At 39.1% G+C, this 26,341-nt stretch overlaps 1 protein-coding gene across 1 annotated transcript in view; it reads left to right on the top strand.

The window, feature by feature from the left end:
* The window catches only part of PTPN14 (protein tyrosine phosphatase non-receptor type 14), a 119,024-nt gene that overhangs the window by 24,460 nt on the left and 68,223 nt on the right, over positions 1–26,341 (top strand). The window contains exons 2-3 of the mRNA XM_005441903.3: positions 16,946–17,270; positions 25,006–25,175. Of these exons, the coding sequence (XP_005441960.2) occupies positions 17,097–17,270; positions 25,006–25,175 (344 nt within the window). The 5' untranslated portion in view covers positions 16,946–17,096. The remainder of the gene's footprint in view (positions 1–16,945; positions 17,271–25,005; positions 25,176–26,341) is intronic.

Below are 26,341 nucleotides of genomic sequence, written 5' to 3'. Positions count from 1 at the left end.
ATTATTCAGTGGCTATTTCTAGACTTTATAGTAAATTTCAAAACTGCCCTTTAAAAAAATTACTCTTTTGTTTTCAGTTGGACTGTCTACAGACATTTTGGTTTTTGCTGGGCTTGGGTAGTTACGTTGTCCTCAGACAGTCTGTTTAGAATTGAGTGATACTAATGAGCAATGAAGTTAATTTCAGTTGTGTATACTTTAATGTTTTTATTAACCAAGATAATCAAGCTGCAAATCAGACTGAATGGGAGGTGCGTTTTTGACCAAATTTTTACCAAAGTTAAGGCCAGGAGGATAAATCTCTTGGGATTTAGCATTAGCAGCTTCTTGGTTTGGACAATGAATTTTTTGATTCCATCCTTAGAAAGTGATGAGTCCTGTCATACTTTTGACATCATGATAATCCAGTTATTTATTCTTTGTCCTGCATAGGATTCTTTTGCCTTCTGTTAATGATGTTGTCAACAAATAAACCCAAGCATTTAAGATCATCCCAAGGTTTTTTAACTTTATTTCTTATGGTATTTGTGATTGGTACAATCCTGTGGGGTGTTTCTATGAACAAGAGCTGGGGAGGCAAAATAAATATAATTTTCAAGTCCAGATGACCTGGAAAGTTTAAATAGGATTCAGCAAGCCCTGAGGAGTGGTAAACTTGTCTGCTGCTTGTGGACAAGAGAGAGAAACGCAAGGCAGGTTTCAATTCTGAAGGTGAGATAGCAATTCTTGTTTTCATCGATCTCGTTAATAGTACCTTTAAGAATGAAAGCGTTTTAAAAATTGCATAATACAATCTGAAGGTATAGCTGAATTATAAAGCTTGTTCATAACTGAAACTAACCAGCTAAATCAGTTGCTAATTAGACAGTTTGTAATTCTGAGGAACTGGATTTTGTTGATAGGAATAAATTTTGCTGGTGGTGGAGAGTAGTGACTTTTACTAAGGAGAGCACTGCTGCCTTTACTGGCTGCTTGAGATAAATATAAGGGCCTCTTCACATCTTGGTTTTGGCATCAATTTTCCAGTGTTGAGACTCCATTTGTAAGGAGAATCTGGCCTTTTGCTCCAGAACCTCTAACATACAGGGGGTTTATCCATTTTTTCATTTTAGATGCTTGCCTTTGTTTACTGAGATCTCTTCATACAGAAGTAAATGTGTGCTGTAGTGAACATAAATATTTTCCTTTAAAGGTTTTAATATATTTATGATGTTGCCTAAAACTAAAGTAATAAATAAACTTTAAAATTTAAGCATGCATGATTTGTTTTTACAGTTAGAATGGGAAAGAATTTATATTTAGCATCTAAAATATTTTAAAACAGTGCATCTCCAAAGGTTTTCTGTAGCTTTATGTCAACAGAAAATGCATTCTCCACAGAAGCTTTTGTGCTGCCAGTTCTTATTTAAAAATAAACAAACAAAAATCTACTTTATTTCAGAAAACTCTTTACTAATAGTGTCCTGTGTTTCCTGGCTAGATCACTTGCTCAAGGAGGTCTGTGGCTGCTTATCGTGTTCCGGACCATCTATGTTTATATCCAGGTAGTTGTTTTGAGACCTTTGACTTTATTTAGGGCTGGAAAGCCAAACAAAAAACGAAAGCAAATTTCAGTTGTCTCCCATTTTTTTGTTTGTTTGGTTGGGTTTTTTTTATTATTTTTATTCTGTATTCCCCTTGGGACGTTCCTAATACAAAAATGCTGGATTTTACTCCTATGTTATGAAGGTGTGCTTGCATGCAATAAAATTATCTAGCTCTCTGCTTCAGATTCAAGATATGAAAATCTCCCAGTTAAGTTTCTGGAAGATTTCTGGCCAAATTCTGTAAACCAAACCACAGCAACTTTGGGAAAAAATGCATATAAATTACATGCAGACGTTACAGTTTTTTTCATGGAGCCATAATCATGCCAATCTCAGTGCGTATTAACGTGACATAGGGCTTGAAAACGGCTGCAAAGTCTCTAAAGGCATTATCCTTCTCAAAGCTTTTCCATTTTAGAAAAATTAGCTTACCAAGCTGCCAATAAGATGTGATGGCTTTGACTCTAGTCAGCCCATTTCAGATGCAGAGCCCCCAGAAACCTTGTTTCCCTCGTGGGCACTTGCCCAACTCAGTCCTTACTACCTTCTGCGCACATCATGTACTGTCATAGTTCCTTTCCGTCTAACTTGTAATAACTGTTTGTTTCTTACCATCTTTTTCCCCACTGCTGGAGCAGGAGAACTGTTTGTCTTTCTAAAATTAGATATCCATGGATACATATAATATTTTTCTCTGTTTAAACTTGGCAGTTTAAATTGCGTACGGAAAAGTAAAGTATGTTCCACTACAGGAAGCCTGCATGCTGTATTCTTCATTTACAGGAGAATAAAATGTTACATGGAATATTTCACTCTTTGTTCTGTAGAAGGAAAACAATACTTACAAAAGCTGGTTTATACTAATGCCTATAGCCAGACTCTTCCTTTGTTTTCATTATGCAGTATTAGGGTACCACCCTATGAAGGGAAGCTAACTATATACGGGATACAGCTAAGGCGTGTAATTTTAATACCACTTGAGAGTTTTTATGTCATTTGTCTTGTTTCTCCAGCTGAAAGAGGGTGTTCAAACCTCCCCAGCTGTGTGGACCATTCTTTAATGTAGGTCATCTTGCCTGAACATCTCTCTTCAGTTCTCAAGATCCCAGACAATCTGGTCTTGTTTGCCATTTCTTAAGACTCCACAGGTAGCTGTAGTAGTGGTAGGAAATGATGTAGTGTGCTATTATTTTTCTTGGCTATAAAAGTAGTTAATTTTGTTTTCTGGAACCCCTTAAGATATATGATTGTTCCAAGGAAAAGCAAAGTGAGAAATCAGGAGGCTATTTGATGTCTAGGGTGGCAGGCAGTCTTGATTCCCGAATAGGCTACTTCACCTTGTTAACTTTTTCAGACTACTGTAATATTTTTCTCATCTGTACACAAATATATCATTCTCGCTCCTGTGAGGTACTAGATGACAGCAATATGCTAATGTGAACTTATTTTCATGGAGTGGTGTAATTGCTCTCTTCTGCTCTCTGAATAATAACACGCAGAAATGAATTAGCTTTACTCTTGAAAATGGGTAATAAGTAGTTATGTTGGACCTCTGTACTGAAGGAGCCAAAAGATAAATAGGGTTGTGGTGGTTTCTAGCTTTGTTTTTGATCAGTGGTATGAGTCACGGGGTTTTGTGCATTTTTCTGTTTAGAACACAAGTGAGAGTTGCTTTTTACTAGCTCTCTACAAAAAAAGGTGGATGAACTTTGGCTGCAGTGGGGGAAAAGTGCAGTCTGAACAGGCAAAGGAGTTTAGGAGAAGAGCCTGGTCTTCTAAATTATGTATGTTACATGGGATTCATGCCACCCGCTGTTTTACTACCTCAGAACACTTTTGAAACTTCTACAAATCAGCCCAATGCTGGAAAACTTTTTGCCCTTTCCTATCTGCACTGAAGAAATGTTTTCTCTATGTTCTTTGCTTATCTTTGCCAACCTTCATCCTTTTCCTGCCCACTCTCTCTCTCCTTCGTGTCAAAGTGATGGGGTTTTTACCACTGCAAACTAAATACTTGCTGTAACTTAAAAAAAAAAAAAAAAAAAAGTTTGGTTTCTTCCTCCTGTAAGGCTGAATACTTTCATACGTCCTGGTAAGGAGAGGGTGCTATTTTAGTCTTACTAGCATGCAAAATGTTGTTTAGCTCAGTGATGTGAAGGATTCTGCAGTATGAACTTGGTCTTGTGGCTCTACTAGCTTTAATTTCCATCGTGAAAACATGGTAGAAGATTTAGTGTTGCCCTTGTCACTGTCAGAAGATGTCTATCTGCAGTGCATGAATCCTGTTGCCAGTTAAAGTGATTGGTTTACTTGATTGTTTCGAGATTGTAACAAATGATTTTGAAATTTGTCTGTCATGAGTAGCTGGCATCAGGATGCTACATCTCCTGAGCTGGCACATACTTGATCCAGTAAGAACTGAAGATACCTGCCACTTTTAATTTAAGAGTTGAATTCACTGCAGGTTATTTATGGTTTAGCTGGGTTCCTGCTTTCAATAGCTGTGAACAGGTAACGCTGTGTCGTGCAGGAGCTGATTGTTCAGATGGGATAATGCGGTTAGAAAGAGGAACAAATCCTTTCAGAGCATGGCATTTAAGAGTCCCCAGTGACACTTGATTTGGAAATTAATGATGATTGTTTTCCTGTACTAGAACACCTGGTGGAGTAGGAGGTTCACAACAAGAAACAGGTTCTTGAACTGTTTCTTAGATTTTCTTTCTGTGACCTTTTGTGATTCCTTGTCAGTCTTCTATCTGTGAGAGTTTGTTGTTTGGTAGGTTTTGTTTTGTTTGGGTTTTTTTGGGTTTTTTTTACATACTAGCTTTTTTTCAAACTCCACTTTTTTTTTTTTTCCTCCTTACACATCCTTGATATAATTGTAATGTTTATGCTTGGATATTTTGCAGTATTCATTTTCCAATTGAATCCTAGGCTTTTTGATTCTAATAGTTTCATGTTATTTTTGGCATAAATTGTAGTATTAAGGGCCAGCTATAATTAACTCTGACAAGTTTATATATCAAAGTTTAGAAAAGACACTGAAAAAATGTAGCAGCTTGATTTTGGGGCATGTAATCAATGGTTGCCAATGAAAACTGATGTTATGAAATCCCATAAGGATATGACCATATTCCATCAAATCTTCTTGGCTTGTGACTGAAGAGAAACACGAAGATATACAAGTAGTTATTTGAGCACATTTCATGTTTCTTGCTTCCAGAAACTTTATAAAAATAGCTGTGTACAATAACAATAAATTCATTATTCTTACAAGGATATCCTGAATTTGACATGCCAGTATATGACTTTGAACTTTAGTCTTAGAAATAGAGGTTGTTTTGAAGATAACCCTTCAGAAGGATTCTCCTATTTATGCTATGTGAATGCCTGTGTTATATTTAGGCACTGAAAATACTTTTGGACTGAGAGTCCTGTATTCTGCAGTGGTGGGGAGTGGCTGGGGAAGATATGAGCTGTGCTTTCTTTCACAAGGGTACTTAAAACTTTTCCAGCAATCCTCATCCCTCTTAGAGTCAAGGCTGAACTCGGCAGCTTCCAGTCTCCCTCCCACAAATGCAGATTTATAAACCCTCCTTATGCTGAGGTGCTGGACAGTGGTTTGTACTGCAAACATCGCTTTTATTTACCTGAAAGAGAATACTTTAGATCTGTCATAATTGAGCTGGATACCTTTCCAAACCAAAGCAAGGCGCAATGTCATATCTTCATAATGTCTACTGTGTGGTAGGCTTCATTTATTCTCTTTTTTTCATCTTAAGTAGATCCAGCATGAACTTGGACATGAAGAACTGAAGGTCTTGGGTCAGATTTCCTATTTTTATTGTAGTCTATCAGTATCAAGGGAGAAGAACAGGGCTGGTGCTATCTCTAAGCTGAATCACACTTCACAGTGATTGTCAACAAATTGCAGGAGTTTCTCATTCCTTACTCTGCATGGTCTTTATAATGGCTTTATCTGTCACTTCATCCCCGGCATCACTTCTGTAAATAATTACCCTGTGACCCTTTGGTCCTTAGTAACTCTTTCAAAAGCACAGCTAATGATTTTATAAAAAAGGGAGACTGGTGAATTCTTGGCAGGTTTGTCTCAGAGCCTTGTCTCTGCAAATGGAAATTATGAACTTTAACAGTAATAAACAGCTTGGTGGAATTGCAGTGCACTGGGTGCTTGGCGGGTAGTACAGCAACTTACTGTTCCATGATAATAGTAATTTGTGTTATCACAGACTTGTCTTTGTGCTAAATTGTTGAATAAAATGCACACAGGTATCACATCTTGGTCTGCAGTTTGATTTCTGACTGGTTCTAGAAAGGCTGTAGTTGGAGACTTCTCCCACACTGTGCAGGTAGATTGATTTCACAGGAGTGGCGGCCACACTTAACAGCACTTCAGTAGGCACGGGTGTCCTCACAGCTGCCAAGGACAGATTTTACTTTCTTGTGTTTAATGTGAACAGTACATCTGTACGGCGTTGCCTAATCCTGCAGTAGAACTGGGGGTTATGAAATTTATTTTCCTTTTTCTTCAAAGTGGACATAAATGTAAGGTTTCTTGCCATCCATCTCGTAGCTTGTGGGCTTGCTTTGCTAAATCATTTAGCTCCTTTAAGACACGAGTGTGATCTGTTGTCCATATCTCACATTCCTCTGCAGCTTAATGTGATATCAGGCTTCAAGTTAAAGAAATTAAATGCTTCCAACTTGCTAACCAGAGACAGAATTACAGGAGGGGTTGTACTACGTGGGCTTTCTCCACTCATTTTATGTTTGATCCTCTTTTCTTCTCTTGCTTCTCCCTGCATTGCAGTTAATGCTGAGTGTAAATGTTAGGGATACCTCATCTCTTTAGAATTCTGCTAGTCCAATTATATGATACCAAACAAGAGAACATAATACCTACAAAGAGATTGTTTAACCATTTTTTTATTTTACTCCACCTTCTTCTGTTCTGGTCTTTAGGTTTTGTACTTACAAGAAAATAAACTTACATAATCTATATATAAATAATTTTATTTGCCTGCATTCAGTAGCACTTCAATGGCCACTACAGTGGATCAAAGGCCTAGTTGTGCCACTTTGATATGCACATACAATAAATGCATCTACCTACCTGAGATCACACAGAGGATGTTTGGATTTTGTGCAAGTTGCATTTAGATTTAGGTTTCTTTAATAAATTGTGCAATTTAAATTTGGAATAACCTTACAGTTTTTTGCATGGGAACTAAAAGTCAGACTAACTTCCCTGTGTGACGTCTAAATTGCTTGTGAAGAACAGCAAAATAAGAAAACGTTAATGTTAGATGTTAATGTTTGTCTCCATTTTAATCTACAAAATCCATTTTGGGAGCTAGGGATGGTCACAAGCTTGCAAGCCAGTTTTGGCCTTTGTTGCTCCACTCATATGCTAGAACGTTAACATAAAAATGGATTAATCTGAGCAAGGAATAAAGCTGTTTTATTTTAAAGAATAATTTCTTTTCAGCTCATGACTGAGTAAAGTTTTCTGCAAAGCGTTTTTTCCTCCTGAAGTGTTACAAAGCAACTACTTTCTCTAATAGGGTCAGCTAACAAGAATTAGTCTGTAATCTCATTAAAAGCTAATAACCTCAAGTATGATTCCAAATAAAGCTATCATCATATGTATATGGTGAGTATTTTGTTCAGACTTAGGGGAGAAGGTAGTAAATCATTTTTTGAAGAGCTATTATGAAAGCTGAGCAAAGAATGGCGTGCCATAGTTTGTAGAATTTATTACAGTGCTCTTGTGTATTAAGCTGCAACTTGCATTTTGCACTCCAAAACTAATACAGTTTTACTAGCATTCAGTGTAAAGCTGTTCTCTTGAGTAGAATTAGTGACAAATAACATGTTAGAGGAAATAAGCAGCCAATCTACACTTATCTATTATAGTACTGTTATAACTAAAAAGGAAAAATTACACTATTGCACAATGAAGCAATATGGAATTACAGTTTGTGCAATTCCTTACTCTGTCAATGCAATTAGCATCACTTATTGGAATGCTGTGGAAGTAAATTCCTAATTTCTCTCCCAAGCTCTTCTGAAAGCTTTTGAAAAACATACTAGCGTTGAAGGATTTATATTGACTGCTTGAGTGGTATTTGAGGTGTGAGAGTTTCCCTGTTAAAAATTATTAGATAAAAAATATGACATGTGCTGTTAATAACTCAGTTCCTGTGTGCTATCCCACTCTGTTACACCCAGGTAATTGTTTTCAAATCTTCTTTATCAATACGATCTGCAACACAGATGAAGGAAGAACACAGAGGGCTGCTCAGAGAGGGGTCCTTTTGTAGCCTTGTAATTCCAAGACACCGGTCAAAGAAGTCAGTCACTTCAAAGGCAGCCCCCCTTCACCCCCCCCCCTTTAGCCATAAATCTTACTTCTAAGTATTTTGACTGTTTCAGGCTAGTGTTTAAGCCCACACAGTGGGCACTGGAAAATAAGCCTTTAATACAGAAAGAAAAGTACCATTAGATCATTTCCGGCAGCTATTCTGTATTTCAGATGAGGTGTTTTGCTGTCGGAACAAATGCAGTTATTCATAGACTGTGGCTGCGTGATTTACATCAAGGGCTATATTCAGTAAAGATAACAGATTTACTTTATTCGTGCATGTGCCCACAATATAATCCTCCTTTGATAGAACTTGGAGGAATTTTTTCAGCATTTTGTAGCATCAATGTTTTAATACACTGAGTAGTGGAGAGGCTTTTTTCCACGCAAGTTCAAAAGTTCATGTTATGATCTTATATGAAATATAAATTTATGTAACTAAATGTGCCTGGTTGTGGGTTAGCATGTACACTGTGCATGCATTTTTAATCTTATTTTTCCTTTCTCACTCCCTCTCCTCCCTTTCTCCTCTACCTCATCACACTTGACTCTTGTTGCTTATCTGCAGCCACACATCCTTTATTGCCTTATCCTGGTTCAGTATCTAATACCTGAATGGGATTCATTGAGCCTCTCCTGGAAAGTAGACTATTGCTCTAAACTTCAAGAAACTGGCCAAAGTTTTATTCATACTGTAACCCTGCAGGTATAAGTCTTGCTTCACTTGGCCCTCCTGGTTACTGACATCAGTAGGGACAGTGCTGGATCTCATTCCCATAAGGAAAAGGGCAGATTTGCAGTTTGGAGGGTCCACCACACTGTTTGTTTGATTTGTTGCAAGTTGAGTACTTCTTGCTGATCTTTCCCCTCTCCCTCAATGGTACATGTGATTCTTTGGCTTTTACAAGACGTATTTTTATAAGAAAACATTTTCTTTCCAGCTGAGCCAAGGAATCCCAACATGTTGGAACCTCCTTACATTAAATAGGTACTTTTTTGACTTTTGCTGTCTTTAGAATTAGTGTGATGCATTTTGGAAGTCTGTAGTTTTAATCCAAGTTTTTCCAGCTTTTGCTCATTTTAAAGACTTTATAATCCTCCAACTATAAATGTTAAAGGGAGCAAAGGAGAATGGGAAGTACAGAAGCATGACCACTGTCTGAGTAGAACTTGTAGAAACTCGGTTGTGTAAGCCATATTAAAATCAGAAGATGATCAGGAGCAGAATTATCACACCTTTATTAAGTGCATAGGACCATATTTTGCCAGGGTAACACACCTTCCCAGCAGGGTCTGGTCTCAGCTGAGAGCAGCACTGCATGAACACAGGCAAGCAGCGTCCAGTCTTTGTCAGACGCTGGGGTGGTGGTACCCATGTAACAAGGTGCAGGCAGATCCTGCAGTCTGCCAAGCATTGTGGCTATTTGCTTCTTAATCTCCAAGTGCTCTTTTGTCACTGCCCTGTTGCAGAATCCCAATTCAGAAGTGAAACTGCAGCCAGCTCTAGAGAGTAGGTATCTTTTCATTAAAGCAGGAAAGGTGATGTTTAAACTTTTTTGTCTTTATTTTTAACAAACTTTTAATTGCATCATTTGAAATTTTAGAATTTCAGAATTCAGAAATTTAGAATCCACTGGCACCAGTTTGTGCTAGTGGATGTGTAACTAGTGTGAATGCACTGAGGTGTATAATTTTACTCTGTATCTGATACTTGCCTCTATTAAAGCTTTTGCTTCTGCTCTTCATGTTATCCTGTGTTTAGAACTTTTATTTTAGCTTTACTTATGTCTTTGCAACATGAGAGAATAATGAAAAAATGCTGTAAGAAGTTTTTATGTGGTTTTTACTAAGTATATCCTTCACAGGTTTTGTAATGTTTTTTTCATGCCTATTAATCACATTTAGCAGGAAATGTAATCTCTTAAAATTGCTATAGCTCCAGCAAGTCTGAAGGAGTTGAAAACCTTTCACAAAGGTGACTAACTGAAAGGAAAAGCTGCCAATGCTATGTCGCTACTGATTGCAGCCAGTGGGGTAGAATAGGGACAGAAAGTGAAGAATCCTGTCAGATCTTCTGAGAGGTTTTAAGTCACTTGAATATGATTTATTTTAAGTAGTTGACCCTTACAATAACGGTTTGTTTTTCCTGATGCTTGATTGCTAGGAAGGGTTTAGTGAAAAATTAGGATGCGGGGTCCTGTGCCTTTGGTGCCTTTTCTGAAGGGTGGCACTTAAAGAACTGTTGTAGTACCACTTCTGAAAGAAGGATGTGCCAAAACACCAAAATGCTGGTCTTGCTTCTTTTCTTCTGAATGGTTTCTCCATGTAGAAGACATAACCCATCTAGATTTTGCAATATTAACTCCTCTTATAGATATTCAATTACAGAATAATTTTATTTATTTTGAAAAAAAAAAAAAAGTGTGATTTGAATCAACTGGTTATTTCAGAAAAGTAATTTTTATTCTAACATAGCTTTGTCATACAGGAAGAATGGAAGTGTGTTCTGGGGATTTCCTTTGCCTGCTGAGGACAGGAGCCTTCCTTGGGCTGTGATTTCACAAACTGCTCAGCTGACTTGACTGCTGTCAATTAAGGCAGGATTGCTCTTCTTCCTTCTCTGAGTTGTGTGATTCTGCTTTCTTCCCTTTGCCGAGCAAGCTACTCATGCTGGCCTCCACCATGAGCCATTTAAACTCACTAACCAAGCTGAAAAGGAGCCTGTTCTTTCACTGAGTTAGGGAGGTGAAGTGGCTCAACCAGGAAGACGTCCCAGCAGATTTCCAGAACTGGTGTAAGACAAGCTGTAGCGATGTGTTTGGAATTAAGGGGGGGTGGTGGTGGTGGTGGTGGGAAGAAAGCAGGACATCCTTTCCATTCCTGGCAGTAATGAGCTCTTAGATGAGACTGCCTCAGGTACAAAACCACATCCTCGGACAGATGCCATCCAGGCACTGATCACTCTTGGCTGTGTCTAATTTGAGGTCTTGCAATAGCATAGCCAAGGTGTGAGAAGGTCATAAATGGTTAACTGTTGTACTCTGGGACCAAAACTGGAGAGGTGGGGCTGCTGCAGACAGCTGGCATTGACAGATGGGCAGCATATCCTACTCAGGAAGGAGACTACTGGGGTCTGGCATTTTGTTTTGGTTTTTTGACTGTAGAACACAAAGTTCTACAAGGTGTACAGGTGAGTGATTAAAAACTCCAGCTTCACTACTGATATTCTTAAAACTGATTGCAATGGCAACCCAAGCATCAGTTAGATAAGTTACTTCATGCAAATGTGACTCCTATCCTGAATGCTTACACTAACTCAGAAAGAGCCCTTTATCAGTAGTTGCATTAGAAAGACTTGGATTGTTGAGGGTATTCTGGAGTGATGAGTAGGGAAGTAATGGATAAGGTGCTAATTTACAGTTTGGGAAGTTCACATGTTTTCTGTGATAGAGACTGTTTGTTGGACACTGACTTAGTGAGATTCACAAAAACACTTGGTACTTGTGGACCTTGACGGAGAAGAGTAATCAGGTGTCTGCCTGGCAAATTTGTACCCACAGAGCTCCATAGTTCTGTGGGTGCACGAGAAAGGTGTTTTTACAGAAAAAGTGGTGCTTTAGCAGAGGAGGAGGGAATAATAAAATCCACACCTACTAACATTTATGCACTTCAGAGTCAATGAGTACATACTCTTTCATGTATTGCAACAAAACAAAAGGTAGAATTTTAACAGGTCTGAATTTGAGTGATTCCTTTGATTTTATTTTAACTTCTCTAGGCGTTTTATTTGGACTACCGAAAGCAGAATCTAATCCAAGTTGGACACAGTGAAAACAAGCGATAACAGGTTAAAAAGAAATAAATCTGTTACAGCAAAGATGGATCTGATGGAAAATGAAAATTTTCCTGGGAAGGGAAAGCTGTGATGGAATTGGGAAAGTAGAAATGCTAACAGAGATTATCTTTGATCTTCGGCTACTCTGTATTGGTGTCTGATGATGCACAGTGATAGTAATAGTAGCAGTTGTCTTCTTCTTTGAATGTCCTAGAGTCCTTGGCATCTATCAATGCAGACAGGTATGGGATCTCTAGATGCTTAGAGACTTTAAAAGTTCTGCATAGGATGTTGTAATAGTTATAAAAATGAAACAAAAGTACTATTTGACTCTTTCAAGAATGTAGAGGTGAGAATGTTATCAGTTTTATTGCTGTTTGGATTAGGGTAATACTTAAATCCCCCCCAAGAATTTTTAAAGATTTAAATGCCTGAGGATGAGGCCCACATCTTGTCAGGGACCGTATAAACAAATAGTTGAAAACAGTAGCCTTGCAGCAGAAGGATTATATTATGTAAGAGTTAAAGCCCCCTTTCATCTGTCCGGAGATGAATTTGACTCCTGAGAGTTTATCAGGCTTTATGGGAATTCCACCCATAGCTGGGTGGGATACAGACACCTTGTTAGGTACAGAAATACTCTTTGCCTTGCTCTACCTGCATGAAACTCTCACATGAGAGCAATCGAGGGAGATAAAGCTATTTCACAGGGAGAGATTTCCTCCCTAGACAGAACTCAGCTAGATGGAGATGGATTGTGCCAGACATCCTGTCTCTCGTACACTATTTTTATTCTTCCCTAAATCTGTAGGCTAGCACACCGCTTGCAGCTTACATCAAATGCTGCGGTCTCACGCCCAGCCCAGGGTTACATACTTCTGTTAGGTGTGCTGCTGCTCCTGCAGTGCTAGGAATGCTGGAGGGGTGCCACGAGCTGTTGGTAAATACAGGCTGCAGTTTGACAGTAATTGCTTTCTTCCTGGAGTTTCAGAAATTACGTACAAAAGCAAATGAAGTGAGAGAAAGCATTCTGTTTTAAGTGCATTTCACATCAAATGCTATTTATTTTTTTAATGCTCCTTTCAATGTGGTACAGTTAAATACATGAAGTCTGTAACAGGGGAGCAAGTCATGTACTTGGAAGCGTCCTGAGAGTTGTCTTGGCCTTAATAATTTATAAGCTTTTCTTCTGTTCTGGCATTTGAATAAATTTAAGGAGGCAGGAGAATGCCTTGTGACTGGAGCAGTGCCTTCACCACACAAAGCAGCTCCTGCGGTATGGCCTCTTCCTCATGAAACACCTAGCAGCTTCCCTTGCTACAATCGGTCTGTCTTCTAAAACTGCTAACAGAAAAACTGGCCAGGCCCAGCTGACTTTGGGAGAATGAAGGAAGAGTTCTTCATATTTCTGGCTTATTTTGGTTTTAGGTTTGGAGAAGGTATCAAATATTTATTTGCTTTTCATGTACTAGTGGTTTGACCTGGTTTTACTGTAATGTCTCATAAAGAAAAAAAATGCTGTTTTGGAAAGTCACAGATTTCTATCTGCATTGGGTAATTTAAACCCATGGGGAGATTTCATATTTTATACAGAAACTGACCAAGTTTTCTTAAAAATTAGAAGCAATTCTGCCTTGTGTATCACAGTGTGAATCTGACCTAGTTCTTCATGCAGAACTGGCCAGTGGAGAAGGTTGGTTGCTAATAGGTAGGGCTACTGTTCCAGGTCACGATTAGCCTTTTCCCCCCTAAACCGTTAGAGCTGTGCCATCTGCAGCTTGAAGGTGTTTCAGTTTGGTGCCTAGCACTGTGCTTGGCATATATTCTTGGTTATATGAGATAGGTGTTTTTTCCTACCTTTGTGGATATGAATAAATAGTATTCTGTTGCTGAACGATGGGGGAGGTGGTACCTCTCGAAACCTCTGTTGTACAAGGTAGTATTTCTTTCAAGAATACTGTATGATTTCTCCTCTCACCCTTTGCAAGATGCAGTGGTGTTGCAGGGGAATCAAATACCACTGGCGAGACCATACATGCGTATCTGCTGCCTTTGCACAGGCAGTATGCTGATAAGGCTTCCACGCAAGGTAGAGAGTGAGATAAGTAAGAATGTTTTGGGCTGAGACATAGACGGTTTATATCAGGCTCCATCTTTAAGCTGCTTTCTAGTGAAAGCTGTTGAGGGAACTTACGTTGTGCTTGGCATGAGATTGTGGGTTAAAGGTTTAGTTTTATTCTGTGTCAAATCTGTTTTCATTCTTTAGTCTTTTTTGCCACTTTTGGTCTTCCCCTTCCGCAGCCCGTGACTTTATCCACATGGCTTTTTCAAGTAAATAACATAAGAAGTAGGATTCCAATGTCTATGATAACAAAGTGGCTGGCTTGTTTTTTTCTTGCTGGTTTTTTTCTGCTGAAACAGGGTAATATTAAACTTTACCAAGAATCCACTAAGATATTGTATCTCTTCGTCTTCATGCTGATGAAACTGCCTTAAGGATAAACACTTTTTCAAAAAGCTGTTTTGATTTTAATTTTTTTACACAGTATTCTTCATCAAACTGTTTCAGAAGAAATATTTTGTAGAACAGTTTACATCTCAGGTGAGCATGCACTGAAGAGAGTTGAAGATTTAAAATGTGGGGAATTTATGTTGTCTTTTCCGGCCCTGAGTGCCCCTGTGTGCCTTAATGGCCCTGACCAGCATCACCTGGGGATTCCACCCCACCTTCTGCCCACAGGTCTGGAACCTTCAGTTCAGGTCACCCTGAGGATGTCAGTCTTTGTCTGAGCCATGTGGTTGGTGGTCTCTAGCTCTGTCTCTTGCTGTTGGAGCCCCCAGCCTGGGCTCCCAGGGTGGCTTTTGGACCTGGTTCAATGCCAGCCATGCCTGGGGCTGCCAATGGACAATGTTTGCAGCACCCAGCTCTGCTCATCTGGCTCGTCCCCTACAGGACTGTGCTATGGTGGGTGAGGACACTGGGTCACCCTCCGCTCCCAGCTCATCCCCCCTTGCAGGGCAGCCCTGCTCCTGCTTTTCCCTGGCAATGCCTGTACCTTTGTACAGCACTGCATCAGCACGCTCCTGTGTCAGGCTATTACTTTCTGAGATACTTGAGAGCTTTACTGCCATCTTTTTGTTTTTCAAGGGGACCCTATTTCAACTTTCGATTTTGAGGTTTCACTTTTGAATTGCTATTCATATCAGATGTTAGTGATGGCTTACTTATAGATGAGTGGTTAGATGAGCAGGTAACTTGCTTGTGCTTCTGCAAAACTTTTTTTTTTCCCCCCTTTGGTTTCTGGGAAGTGGTTGAGGGACATTATTTTTTGTTTGTTTGTTTTATGTGCCTTCAAAGTATGTACTGTAAACAAAGGGAGTTTCCATTTAGCAGAATGTTTAAATTCCCAACCATATGCTCTAACTAAAAACCTTGTTTAATTCGGTATGCTTGTTAAATTTTCAGAAAGAGCAATTGATATATAAATTTGAAGTATGGCAGGGGAGAGGGGAAGGAAGAATCCAAAATAATTGAAACATGGACCAAAAAGAAAGAAAGGAAAAATACCCAGTTTGGAAAGAGCTCAGACTAATTTCTTTTCAGAAAAGTAAATCCTTAAATGGAAGATGGCAGTATAAAAGTTGTCATGTCTGTCTCTCTCACATCTTAGATACTCTTAAAAGAATTCCTTGTTTAGAATTAGAGTAAGTTCATGGTTATCTGATGAGCTGTTTATAGGATCGCTTTACTTCCACTGTTTTTATTTTAAGTGGAAGTGTGTGTTAGAGGAGGGGAGTGTTGTTGAATACTTGCATAGTTGGGTTAACTTGGTTAGAGACTTTGCTACTCCTTGGCAACCCTTTAACCAGGAAAGGAGATCCTGTAATGTAATAATCCTTTGTATGGAAGACCAAAACCCTTCTGTCTGTCATACTCGTCTTCTTTTTCAGTCACCTATGAAATAATTGTGAGTAAAAATGGATGTTCCTGATGGTTTTAAGATTGCAGAAACGTAAAGAACTTTGTTTGCTTTAGGAATCTGTAAGTGACCAGAGCCTTTGAGATCTTAGAAAGCTTACCAGAAAACCCAAGTGGAAAGTTGGTCAAACATCCAGAAATGTGTAAATGGGAAAGTTAGACATGTGCACTGAATTGAGAATTAATAGTTATTACAGGCTGGGCCAATCAGAGCCATTTTAAGCTGTCCCAGCCTTGCCATCCCAATTCATTCTTTAATGGGAAACTAATTTAAGCGTGACATTTCATGTGAAAGAGCTGTCTTCAGGCACTGATGTATGTATGTCTCATAGATGGGAACATAGTTTCTTAAATGTCATTATTTCTGTATCTCTGGTTCTTCTGTCTACTTTGTATTTTGGCTTAACTGTTGCATGTGTCCCTGATAAATTTTAGGAGTGGTAATTAGAAACAATATTTAGAATATGTGTTCTCTTTCTCCCAGTTGATGTTATCCTGGTTTCTGACAGCTGTGTTCCTGCAGTTACTCATTCCACCTGAAAGGGTGAAATGCACAATTGCTTTGGAGCTGGAAGTGAGCAAAACGTCAGGGATTGCCTCAGAGGAACAGTCTCTGAAATGGCTTGGATGCTTCTTGCCTTTCACATGCATACTTTAGGTTTGATTTTTTTCAGAGGTGCTGAGCCCTGCATTTCCTGCTGACTGTACCCAGCCTTTCTTCTTTCAAAATCACACCTCTTTTAAATGCCTCTATTCCTTAGCTTTTTAAGCTAGCTTTCAAAGCTGGCCTGAGGGCACCAAAACTTAACTTGAAGATTATGTTATAGACCCCTGTGGTGGGGGTAATGGTGGGAGAGTTAGCACCTCTGGATGCGTGCCCTGTAGAGTTGCTGTTTTTACTGAGCTTCTCAAAGAAGGGTTTTGCAATTAAATCCGTGCTTTAAATTCAGCACCAAAATAGAATTCTGAAAGATTTGTTGTATGAGGTCTCCTTTTGGGAGATGTAGTAAGTGCCTGGCAGTCCTGTGTGTGGAGATTTTTTTTTTTTTTTTTTTTATGGTTTTAAATGTGACTTTTCCTTTAAGCTTTTTTCTTTTCCACTGATCTTTAGGAACATCTTATTTCACACTTAACTCTACTTATTTGTATGTATTTTGCAGGAATCCCTTGAAGCTCGCTCTGGGAATGGACAGCTACCTCCAGTTCTGGAGGAGAGCAGTGCCAATTGAAGAAGCCTTCAAGGCAAGTCAAGTGTGCTGAGAACTCTTGGTGGAAGAGTAGGGGAAGGGGTGACCTTCCAGGCCAACAGCCATGCCTTTCGGGCTGAAACTGCGACGGACCAGACGCTACAATGTCTTGAGCAAGAACTGCTTTGTGACAAGGATCCGTCTGCTGGACAGCAATGTGATAGAGTGCACCCTGTCCGTGGAGAGCACAGGGCAGGAGTGCTTGGAAGCTGTCGCTCAGAGGCTTGAATTACGTGAGGTAAGAGTAACCCAGTAAAGACCATCTGTCACTGTATAATTTGACACATTTTTAGCTCAGGCAGTCTGTTAGTTTGAATCATGTTATTCTCAGAGCTGGCCAGATATGATCAGCAGCTGGAGCTTGGACAAACATTCTGGTTGTGTGAAAACTGAAGGCAGAAAGGCACTCAGGGCTTTGTGCTGTTGCTCATTCATCACAGCTTTGAGAGATCTTTGTAATACGAAAGTGAGGCTTCTTCTTTTCTTAGAATGCGATGGGTGTTACTTTCTGAACTGGGATGCCAAGGCCCAAGTTACAGTAACTTTCATCTGAATGTAAATGTGGTTTCACAAACAGTGCTGGTTGAATTATGCCAGTGGGAAGGAGACCACTGGCTTTTAAATATCCATTTTCATATAAATATATTCTTGTTACTGACATACTGAAATAGGCAACATTTGTTACTAGCAGGAGCAACTAGTAACAGTTTGAGGATGGTGGGGTTTTTTTTTTCTCTTTAGTTTAACTGAAATATTTCACATCTGAAACTCTGAAAGGCTCCTTTTACATTCCTAATGCTTCTGAAGAGGCTGAAGAAAACTCAGTCTTACTTTACTGAAGACTGAAATCCTTTATTTTCTACTTATTGCTGTAGAGTTCAGTTTTTAGTTTTAGTGTTGAGGCCTTTTTAGAAATATCTCTCCAATGTGCACAGCACAAATGAACTGTCTTTTTTTACTTACCTTTTGTGGACCCCTGACATATATCCTGCATGCTTGTAGGCTTTTGCAAATCACAAGTTGAAAACCATTGCCTGGAAGTTGCTGCATTGTCATCTTGACAGTCCTGGCTGATGCTTTCTGTAAGCACAGCTGGGAAATCTAATTATTGTGCAGTGTCTTACACTTGTTGGTCCACAACCCTTTGTAATGGTGGCAGCTGGAAGGTAGCATACGAATAACTGCTGCAGCTGAACACTAAACAAAAACTCTGTTTGTGCATCAGTAATGATAAGAAGAGAAGAATCTCGCTCTGTGTGTGTGCAGAATAGGCAGGAGAATGTGCAGGCAGGAACAGAATGGAGCGTCAGAATATTGTGTAGTGATTTTTTTCTTACTTGGGATTTTTTTCATTTGGATTTTGGTAGAATCATTTCACCCCTCCCCTTCTAATTGCTGCTTTTTTTTTTTTTCTTTTCCTCTTTCTGTTGGCGATGCTTTAGGGTGCCTTTACAGAGAGGTCAGGTCCTTCCCTTTCCTTCCAGTGCAGAAAGGAGTGAAATTAATGAAGTGATTCTCCTCGTATTCCTTATCTAGTTGGTGAAGCAGAAGTCTGTGGCCTAATCATTCTGTCCAGAGCTCCACCTGTGTTTGTGAACAATAGCTCTGTTAGCGGGCTAGCATTCTTTCCCACAAAAAATTCTGTGATTTCAGAACATGTTTTGTTCTATTTTGGAACAAAGCCTGAAGTTTCAAAATTTTCCAGAGAAAAGAGATTGGACAGTAGAGTAGCAAAGGAAGTTGTTTTGGTCAGTGTTCAATTTCATGGGGGTTTTCTGTTGCTTTGGTGTTTTTTCATTTTCAAAATTGTGTCATGCAAAAAGAAATATGTCAGCACAAAAGGTTTGTGTTTCAAGATGAAAAAATATTTTAACAACACAGAAGAGAATGCTTTGATGTTGTTGGAACAGTTTCCCCTTCTTTCATCACCCTCCCCACTTTTTTTTTCTAAACAAAGTTTTGGCAACGTTGAACCAATTTTGTAAAGTTCAGATTTCAACAGTACAGCATTTTTTGACAGAGGTGGTTGTTTGGTGTTTTTTGTTTTGTTTTCTTTAAATCTCTTTTTCTGATTGATTCTGGTAGCATCCATTGTTGCTTTAAATGTTTAGGAGAGAAGAGAATGACTAACCTCTTTCAGCTTAAGGGGGTTTCCCTGTACCCTCTTCTGCTTCTTTCATGAGGAATAATTGGAGCTAGTGAGCTTACAGGTGCCTGATGCTGGGTGCTGTCTTTTCCCTCAGACCCCAAATTAATTTCTTTTTCTGTCCCTCTAGTCTTCCTGCCATGGTTTTTAGGGAGCTTTGTAGGATAACAAAGCTGATGCAGTCATTTGGTGACTGTCCCCTTCCCTCTTTAGGCCTGCTATCATGTTTGAATTTGCTGGCCAATCAAATTCTACAGAAGGATCAAAAATACTTTGACAAAGCTCAAATTTCTACAAGTTTGTGCAATTGGATAGGTGAGTAGAAGAGAAAAGCCCATTAAGTGTACCAAGGAGAAAATCCTTGCAAGTGTCCGTATTGGAGAGACCTTTTAAATTCCCCAAATGCAGGAGAAACTTCAGGCGGAATATGCTTTTCTTAGAAATCCTGATCAACAAACTATGATGTAAAAGTAAGGAAGACACTAAGCTTTGTTAAATCCCATGCTCACAAAACAGTGCTAAAGTCCTGTTTGTCTCCTCCGTGCGGTCTCAGGTAAGGATATGTATTCTTCTAAAAGTAAAAATCAGGTTTTGTTTGATACTTTAGTTTGGTCTTATGTTTAAATAAGTCCCAGGTGTATCCCAGCTTCTACCTTCATGTCAGGAATGCATCCACATTTCACTCAAGCTGATTTCTTAGAAATAAACAAAAAACTGTCCAACCCCTCCCCTGCTCCCCCATCTGAAAAGCAAAACTGCTTGAGATTACTGTATGTATTGTTGTGAGGGACTGTCAATCATTATACCACACATGACTGAAAAACCAGTATCTAATGGATTATGCATATTTCCATTTGATCTCTGGGGAATGCAGCTCCCTCCCTGACTGAGTCAGGGTTCAGGAATAGGTCAGTAGAAAGTGTAGCCATGTAACTACTGTAAAATCTGGGTTTATCCTTTTCAGCAAAGCTCCTGACAAAGCATCAGGTCTTCTAGTTGAACAGTTTGACTGGTTCCAATAAAATGAGCTCTTATGCCAGCATTATCTAAAAAGTGAAGATGAGAAGAGGGAAAGAGAGGAAAGACAAAAGTCAGAAATGAAATTTTATAATCTTTTATATATGTGCACAGATTATAAAAAGGATTTTTTTCCCCAGTAGAATGGCATTTTTCCCTTCAAGTGAGACTAAGTGAACCTTCTTGAAATAGTAATCTGTACAAATCTGTTGTGAAATTTCATGTCTCTTCCTCCGTTTTGTTCTCCTTAATTCATGTTACAAAACAATAAAACATTTAAAGATGGAATGTTCTGATGTATTGTAAAAGGGAGGGGGAGGCCAAGAAGGCCCTTTTCAACCAAAATTATTATTTTAAGCTAGATTTCACAGTAGTACTGCCAGCACTACAACACTGCAAATCCCAAACCAAAGCAGGAGGACACAGAGTGCTGAGTAGGAGTGGCCATTTGCTGCCATTGTGACCTTTTCTTTGTGCCCTGGAAGGTGTCGGCTCCTCACAGGGCATGACTGAAAACCTGTGTTCAGCAGCCACGTTGCCTCGAAGTCTGGCTTGGTTTGAGTTGTCTTGCCAGTGAAGCTGGGATGGGGTTCGGGCAGTGCTTGGACAAGAGACCTTCTAGGAACAACTGGCTGCCGTAAATGGTGCCTTCCCCTCTCTGAGTGCCCTGGGATAGCAGGGCTTAATGCTTTTTGCCCGGAGGAGCTGGAACTCTGCCTCTTTCTCAAGGATAAATGTTTAGTTGGCTGTTTAACCAGATGCTTTAATAAACACTGATCCTGTCTCATTGGATCCTTTTGAATGAAATTTGCTGTTTTAGTAAGTGTCTGTCATCTGTTGCTGGCAATTCTACACCTTTTGCCCCACATAAAGGCAGGGGTAGTCGGAGTCTACTGGGAGTCCAAGCCCCAAACAAGTATGTTGTCTCATGAACTGGCAGCTATAACATTATCTTTTTTTAAGACTTCTCAGCACAGGTTTTGCATATCCAGTTTTCTGACTCTCTATATTTCAAGGATCACCTTTTCACATAGTGTCGTTGGGGCATGCCAGTGCTCTGGTTCTTGTCTGCTGCTTTAGCAGAGGAGTGCATGCAGTTCCTAGAGGGGTGTCAGCCAGTTTCCTTGTACCACATATGAAGTGGTGTGGTAGGTAAGACAAATCTTAAAACCTTGAGAGAAAATTATTGTAAACTCTTCTCCAGCAGAGCTGTTTGTGTATTTGCAGATAAGCAAACCAAAAGCACTAGCAACTGAAGCTCTTTGTGTACAGAATGGATGTGTGTACATACATTTAGTGTTATGAAAAGTTTTCCTTCAGTGTGTATCACAGGTCTGCCAACTGTATCTGGAAAAAGGATTTTTTTATTTTATTTTTTTTTTTTTTTAGAAGCAAAAGCCATCATTCACTTTCTTTGCCACTTTGCTGATGTATCTGCTAGGTAGAGCAGCCTGTGTTACTTCAGTGTCTGCCAAGTGTAGGTGTAGAAATTTATTCCATGAAAACTGGAGTGAAGTCAGTGGTTCGCTTTGTACAGATAGACAAACAGACCAGCTTTTGGAGTCAACCTAGTTTTCAATCAGCTGCTTATAGAGAAAAAGACCCCATTTTTACTTCCCCTCCTCTAATTTGTGGGGTGTCCGTATTGTAAAAATGTTTTGTGGGCTGGAGTGTATGGCAACACATGATTCTGATTCTGTAAGGCCTTCTGGACCATCATGTGCCTGGTCATAGCATACTGAACTTGACGGTCCAGCCATTTCCAGTCCCATGTTCCTTCATTCCTGTTTGGGAATTACTAATGTTCCTAGGGGAGAGAGTCTCTTCAGGTGTTTGCAGTAGTGGCTACAGAAGTCCTTCCCCACTGTGGGTTGTTAAAAAATACTAACATTTTCAAGAAGTTGGCAAAAGGGAGCAGATATTTAGATAACTCTGTTGGTTGTCTATCCAAGGTGTGTGCATTTGTGACTTGAGCTCTGCTCTGCAGTCCCTATGCTTCATCTGCGGTTGCCTGATGCTCTCCAGGCTGCTTTCCAGGAAGACAGTTGTCTTCTAGTTGTGTGAAATGCGTGCTGCTGTGGTCAGTCCACTGTATCTGCTGTAGTCTAGAAGCTTAAGCACTGCATTCCCTTTGCTGCTTACTCCTTGGAAGTGATTCAGGACTCTGGATCTGGTACTTGAAGAGCCTTTCTACAGGAGCAAATCTAAATTCTTGTTGTCCCTCTGCCCCCAATCAAAGGGGAGGGACTGCGCTCGTTTGAGCTGTTTAATTGCAATACCCTTAATCCCTTGAGTAACTCCTTTAGACTTCAGACTCCAAATCATCTTAGTTGCTAGATGTTTTAGATGCTTGATACTGCAAATTTGGGTCCTAGGTGATGTTTTGACTTTTTAAAGTAATATGGAAGATCTGTTTTCACAGCTGTGCATTGTTACTTGCTGAGGATGAGCTGCCCTGCAGTGATTTTCAGGAGTTTGTGTGTTAAAGGATTGCCCTAATGAGGTGGTAAAAACACTGCTTTTTTCGGCCTTCACATGAATTCCTTTACTTTGCTGTCTCCACTGTCCCTCCCACCTTCATTTTAATCTAATTACTATCATGATGAGCTCATCAAAAGAACTTTTTATCCAGCGATGACTACAGAGGGAGAGTAGACATGTATCAGTGAATTGGTTTGTTTTGTTTTAAGTTTATCCTATGAGAGATGTTGACTTCTTAATTTATTTGCACCCTGGATTGATTGATTTATTGAAGATACCTTTAAATTCTAGAAGGATCCTCCTAAAAATGAGAACTAGCTTGCTTCACTGTACCAAATAGAGATTAAAGAGAAAGGACTGAACAGTATTTGAGCTATAATGCGCGTTTGTTGGGCTAATTGAGGAATCAAGTTGATGTAGTTATCACCTTTGTTAAATGCTAGTCTGGACGTTCTCCAGAGTTAAAAATATGTACGTAATGAAACCCTAAAGTAAATACACCTGTGCTCCAAATCAGAGTTTTTGCATATGATTCTCTCTTGCGTGCCCTGAGCTATAGAATAGCTGGAACAGTGTTGCCTCTGCTGGCTTCTTGTCATTTCTCAGCATTTTAACGTTTCAATATTGCATTATTTGCCCTTCTGTTGTATGCTAAGTCATGGTACATGCAATGATTTTTAGAGAAGTGTCCTTACCAAACTGAAACAGGCTGTTGATGGTGACTTTTGCAAAGTCTAATGGTTGCAATTTGTCTGCTACTTTTGAAGACTTTTTTTGTTTAAAAGCATGAACATCTAAGAAATCCGATTGGTGAAATGTTGATGGTTAATTTATAAGCCAAACTTTTTTAATGTTTTAAAAGTAATTTCAAATGAAAGCTTTATAAAACAGCACATAGGGGTTTTTCTATTCTTTATCTCAAGTATCTTTTTTTAAAATGTGGTGATATGTATAAAAGATTGTGACTGCCTGTGGAAGTATTGTTGTCCGGGTAAGTTAAGCTATAACAGCAAAATAAGTATTTTATTTGTTTTAGGGTTAATCTAATCTAATGGAAACTACTGGAAAGTTTTCATTGAATAGGGAGTCAGTTGGATTAAACATGAAGAAATTTTATTGAAATGAAATGAGGGAAATATGCATAAATAGCAATTATTCCACTTTCAGATCCTAAGTTTGCTTGGTGTCCACAAAAGTTTCTCTCACAGTTTGTTTCATTCATTCCAGTATTAGTATAAAGCGGTATTTTATATTGAAGGCATTGCTGGAAATCTCTAGATGCTGTCAGCTAAAATACTGTTGAAAAAGCTGTTGATACGAGCTTTACAGTTAGGGATACAGTCAGATTTCCAAGCAACTGATGGAGTAGTTCCTTTGCTAAACATGAACACTTTTTTTTGCTTTTTCTTCAGATCTGTAGTCATAGTACTTGCTGTTAATTATAGTACGTATTTGCACGCAGTAGTAAATCAGTGTGTTTAATACAGTGGTTTAAAGGCTTTTCAATAGACTCATTCATGATGGATTGGCTATTCCTTCAGCTGCTTATTACCAATTTGTAGTATATGAAGCTCTAGTTCTGAATATTGTTCCTTGTTAAGTGGTTTCCACTACCAACAGTTCCATGTGGCTTTTACAGGAGGTACTACAGCCATTGAGATTTACACAGGATAGGAAATAGCTGAGGTTTTCAACCTGGTATTTTCTGTAAGAGCCTAGAGCAAACAACTGGTGTGTGTGATGCACATTTTAAGTGTAATACTTGTCCATCATAAAAACTTGTGAGTGCATTTAAAAACAAAACTAAACATGTTCTGCATTGGGTAAACAGTTCTGGTATTGGTTGATATATTTTGACGTGTATGTGGGTTTGCATTCTTTTTTTATAGTTGTAAGAGTCCTTGTCCTTTACCTACAGTGGGCCTGATCCAAAGTCTCATGAAGCCTTTGTGCTTTGATACAGACTTAGCGTTTGCTGTCTGTTCACAAGGCACAGGTGCAGAAGAAAACAAAGACTCAGACGCTTTCTGTAAATCATTTATGTCACCTGTGCCATAATGTCAGAGCAACCTCTTTAATATGCATTTGGGAGAGATGGTAAGGGGCGGGTAGTACTCCATGAAGTATATTATAATGCAATATTAATTTGTCATTGTCTTCCAGATTGTCCTAAAAATAAAAAATGACAGTAAAAAAGGAATTATTCTGATTTTCTATGTGGAAAAATTTACAAAGTGCCATCTGTTCTTATTTGCATTTGTGTAATCGATTGCATGTGTGTGATCTAGCAGAAAAAGGTAAACTGACACTATTGTGTTTCTTTATCTAGACACACTACTTCGGCCTTTGGTTTCTCAGCAAGAACCAGCAAGACCGCTGGGTTGAACTGGAAAAGCCTCTGAAGAAGCAGCTGGACAAATTTGCCAATGAGCCTTTGCTTTTCTTTGGGGTAATGTTCTATGTGCCCAGCGTTTCCCGACTGCAGCAGGAGGTGACAAGGTATGTGGTTTCCCTCTGATCACACTACTGTGATATAGCTGGAAGGGAATGGACAGTGGCTTCATTTCTGGCATTCAGTATTTGCTCAGGTATCATTTGTTTTATTCCTTTCCTGGTGATTGCCCCAATGGGCAAAAAGTGAGAGAAATTGCCACTTGATTATATCTCGTTGCGGGGGGTGGGGGTGGGTGGGGGGGAGAGGCAGTATTGGTGAATGCTTGCATATGACCAACTGCAGAAGCAAAAAGTGAGTAATAGATGTAACACTTAAAACCTGACATCAATTTTAAAAGGAATGTGGTGACCATACTCTTTTTTTTTTTTTGTAACCTTCTACTGATTAAAAGGAAGCCATAGGCAAAGGACCTCTATATACACTTTCAGTTTGTTATTCTTAAGTCTACCTGTACTTTGTTGAAAGTGAACTTTGGCATCTTTTCTGGGTTTTGCCCATCCTACTCCTAATTTTTTTTCCCCTTACACTTCACAAAAGGATTAAAATTATTAGAGAGTATTAGTGCTTTAATTATGATCACAGTGTACCTTTGCAAACAACTTCAGTGAGAATTATTCTTTCATTTAGAGCCCTGTGCTGCAGTTGTAACAATGCAACTGTTCTGAGGGGCTATTCGTGCAAACCACATCACTGTGTGGTTTTCCCACATCTGTGCTGTATTTAAACTTAAAAAAAAACACACACAAAAAAACCAACCCACCCCAACAACAACATAAAACACCACCAAAAAAAAAAAAAAAAAAAAAAAGAAAAGAAAAAAAGCCCACCTCACCCAAAAAGGGGTGGGCTTGTTGTCTTTTCAACTAAAATTATTTCATTTATCTTGTCTAGAGCAAAGTTGCATCAGTACAGCTAGGGGTAAAGCCTGGAATAAGTGGGTGAGGGCTACAGGGTGGCAGAAGCCTCCCCACTGAAAAAATACTCTGTTGCTGCAAACCTGAAACTCACCATGTGGTCATTATGTCTAAAAAAGGCATATAAATAGTAGAGAAACAGTAGTTTTAATTCTAGGTGTGCAAGATGTGAAGTGTTTTTTGTGTTGCTGATTTTGTATTTTAAAGGATTTTTTTCTTAACCCAGCTGGAGAATTGACTTTTGATAGGATGTGAAGGGTTTGATTCTGAAAATGGCAGCTGTCAAGCAGTCCCTT

Source organism: Falco cherrug, chromosome 13, assembly GCF_023634085.1.
Source record: "Falco cherrug isolate bFalChe1 chromosome 13, bFalChe1.pri, whole genome shotgun sequence".
Taxonomy (NCBI): domain Eukaryota; kingdom Metazoa; phylum Chordata; class Aves; order Falconiformes; family Falconidae; genus Falco; species Falco cherrug.
The sequence above is the reverse complement of the archived record's forward strand: the minus strand, read 5'-3'. Positions and strand labels throughout refer to the sequence as shown.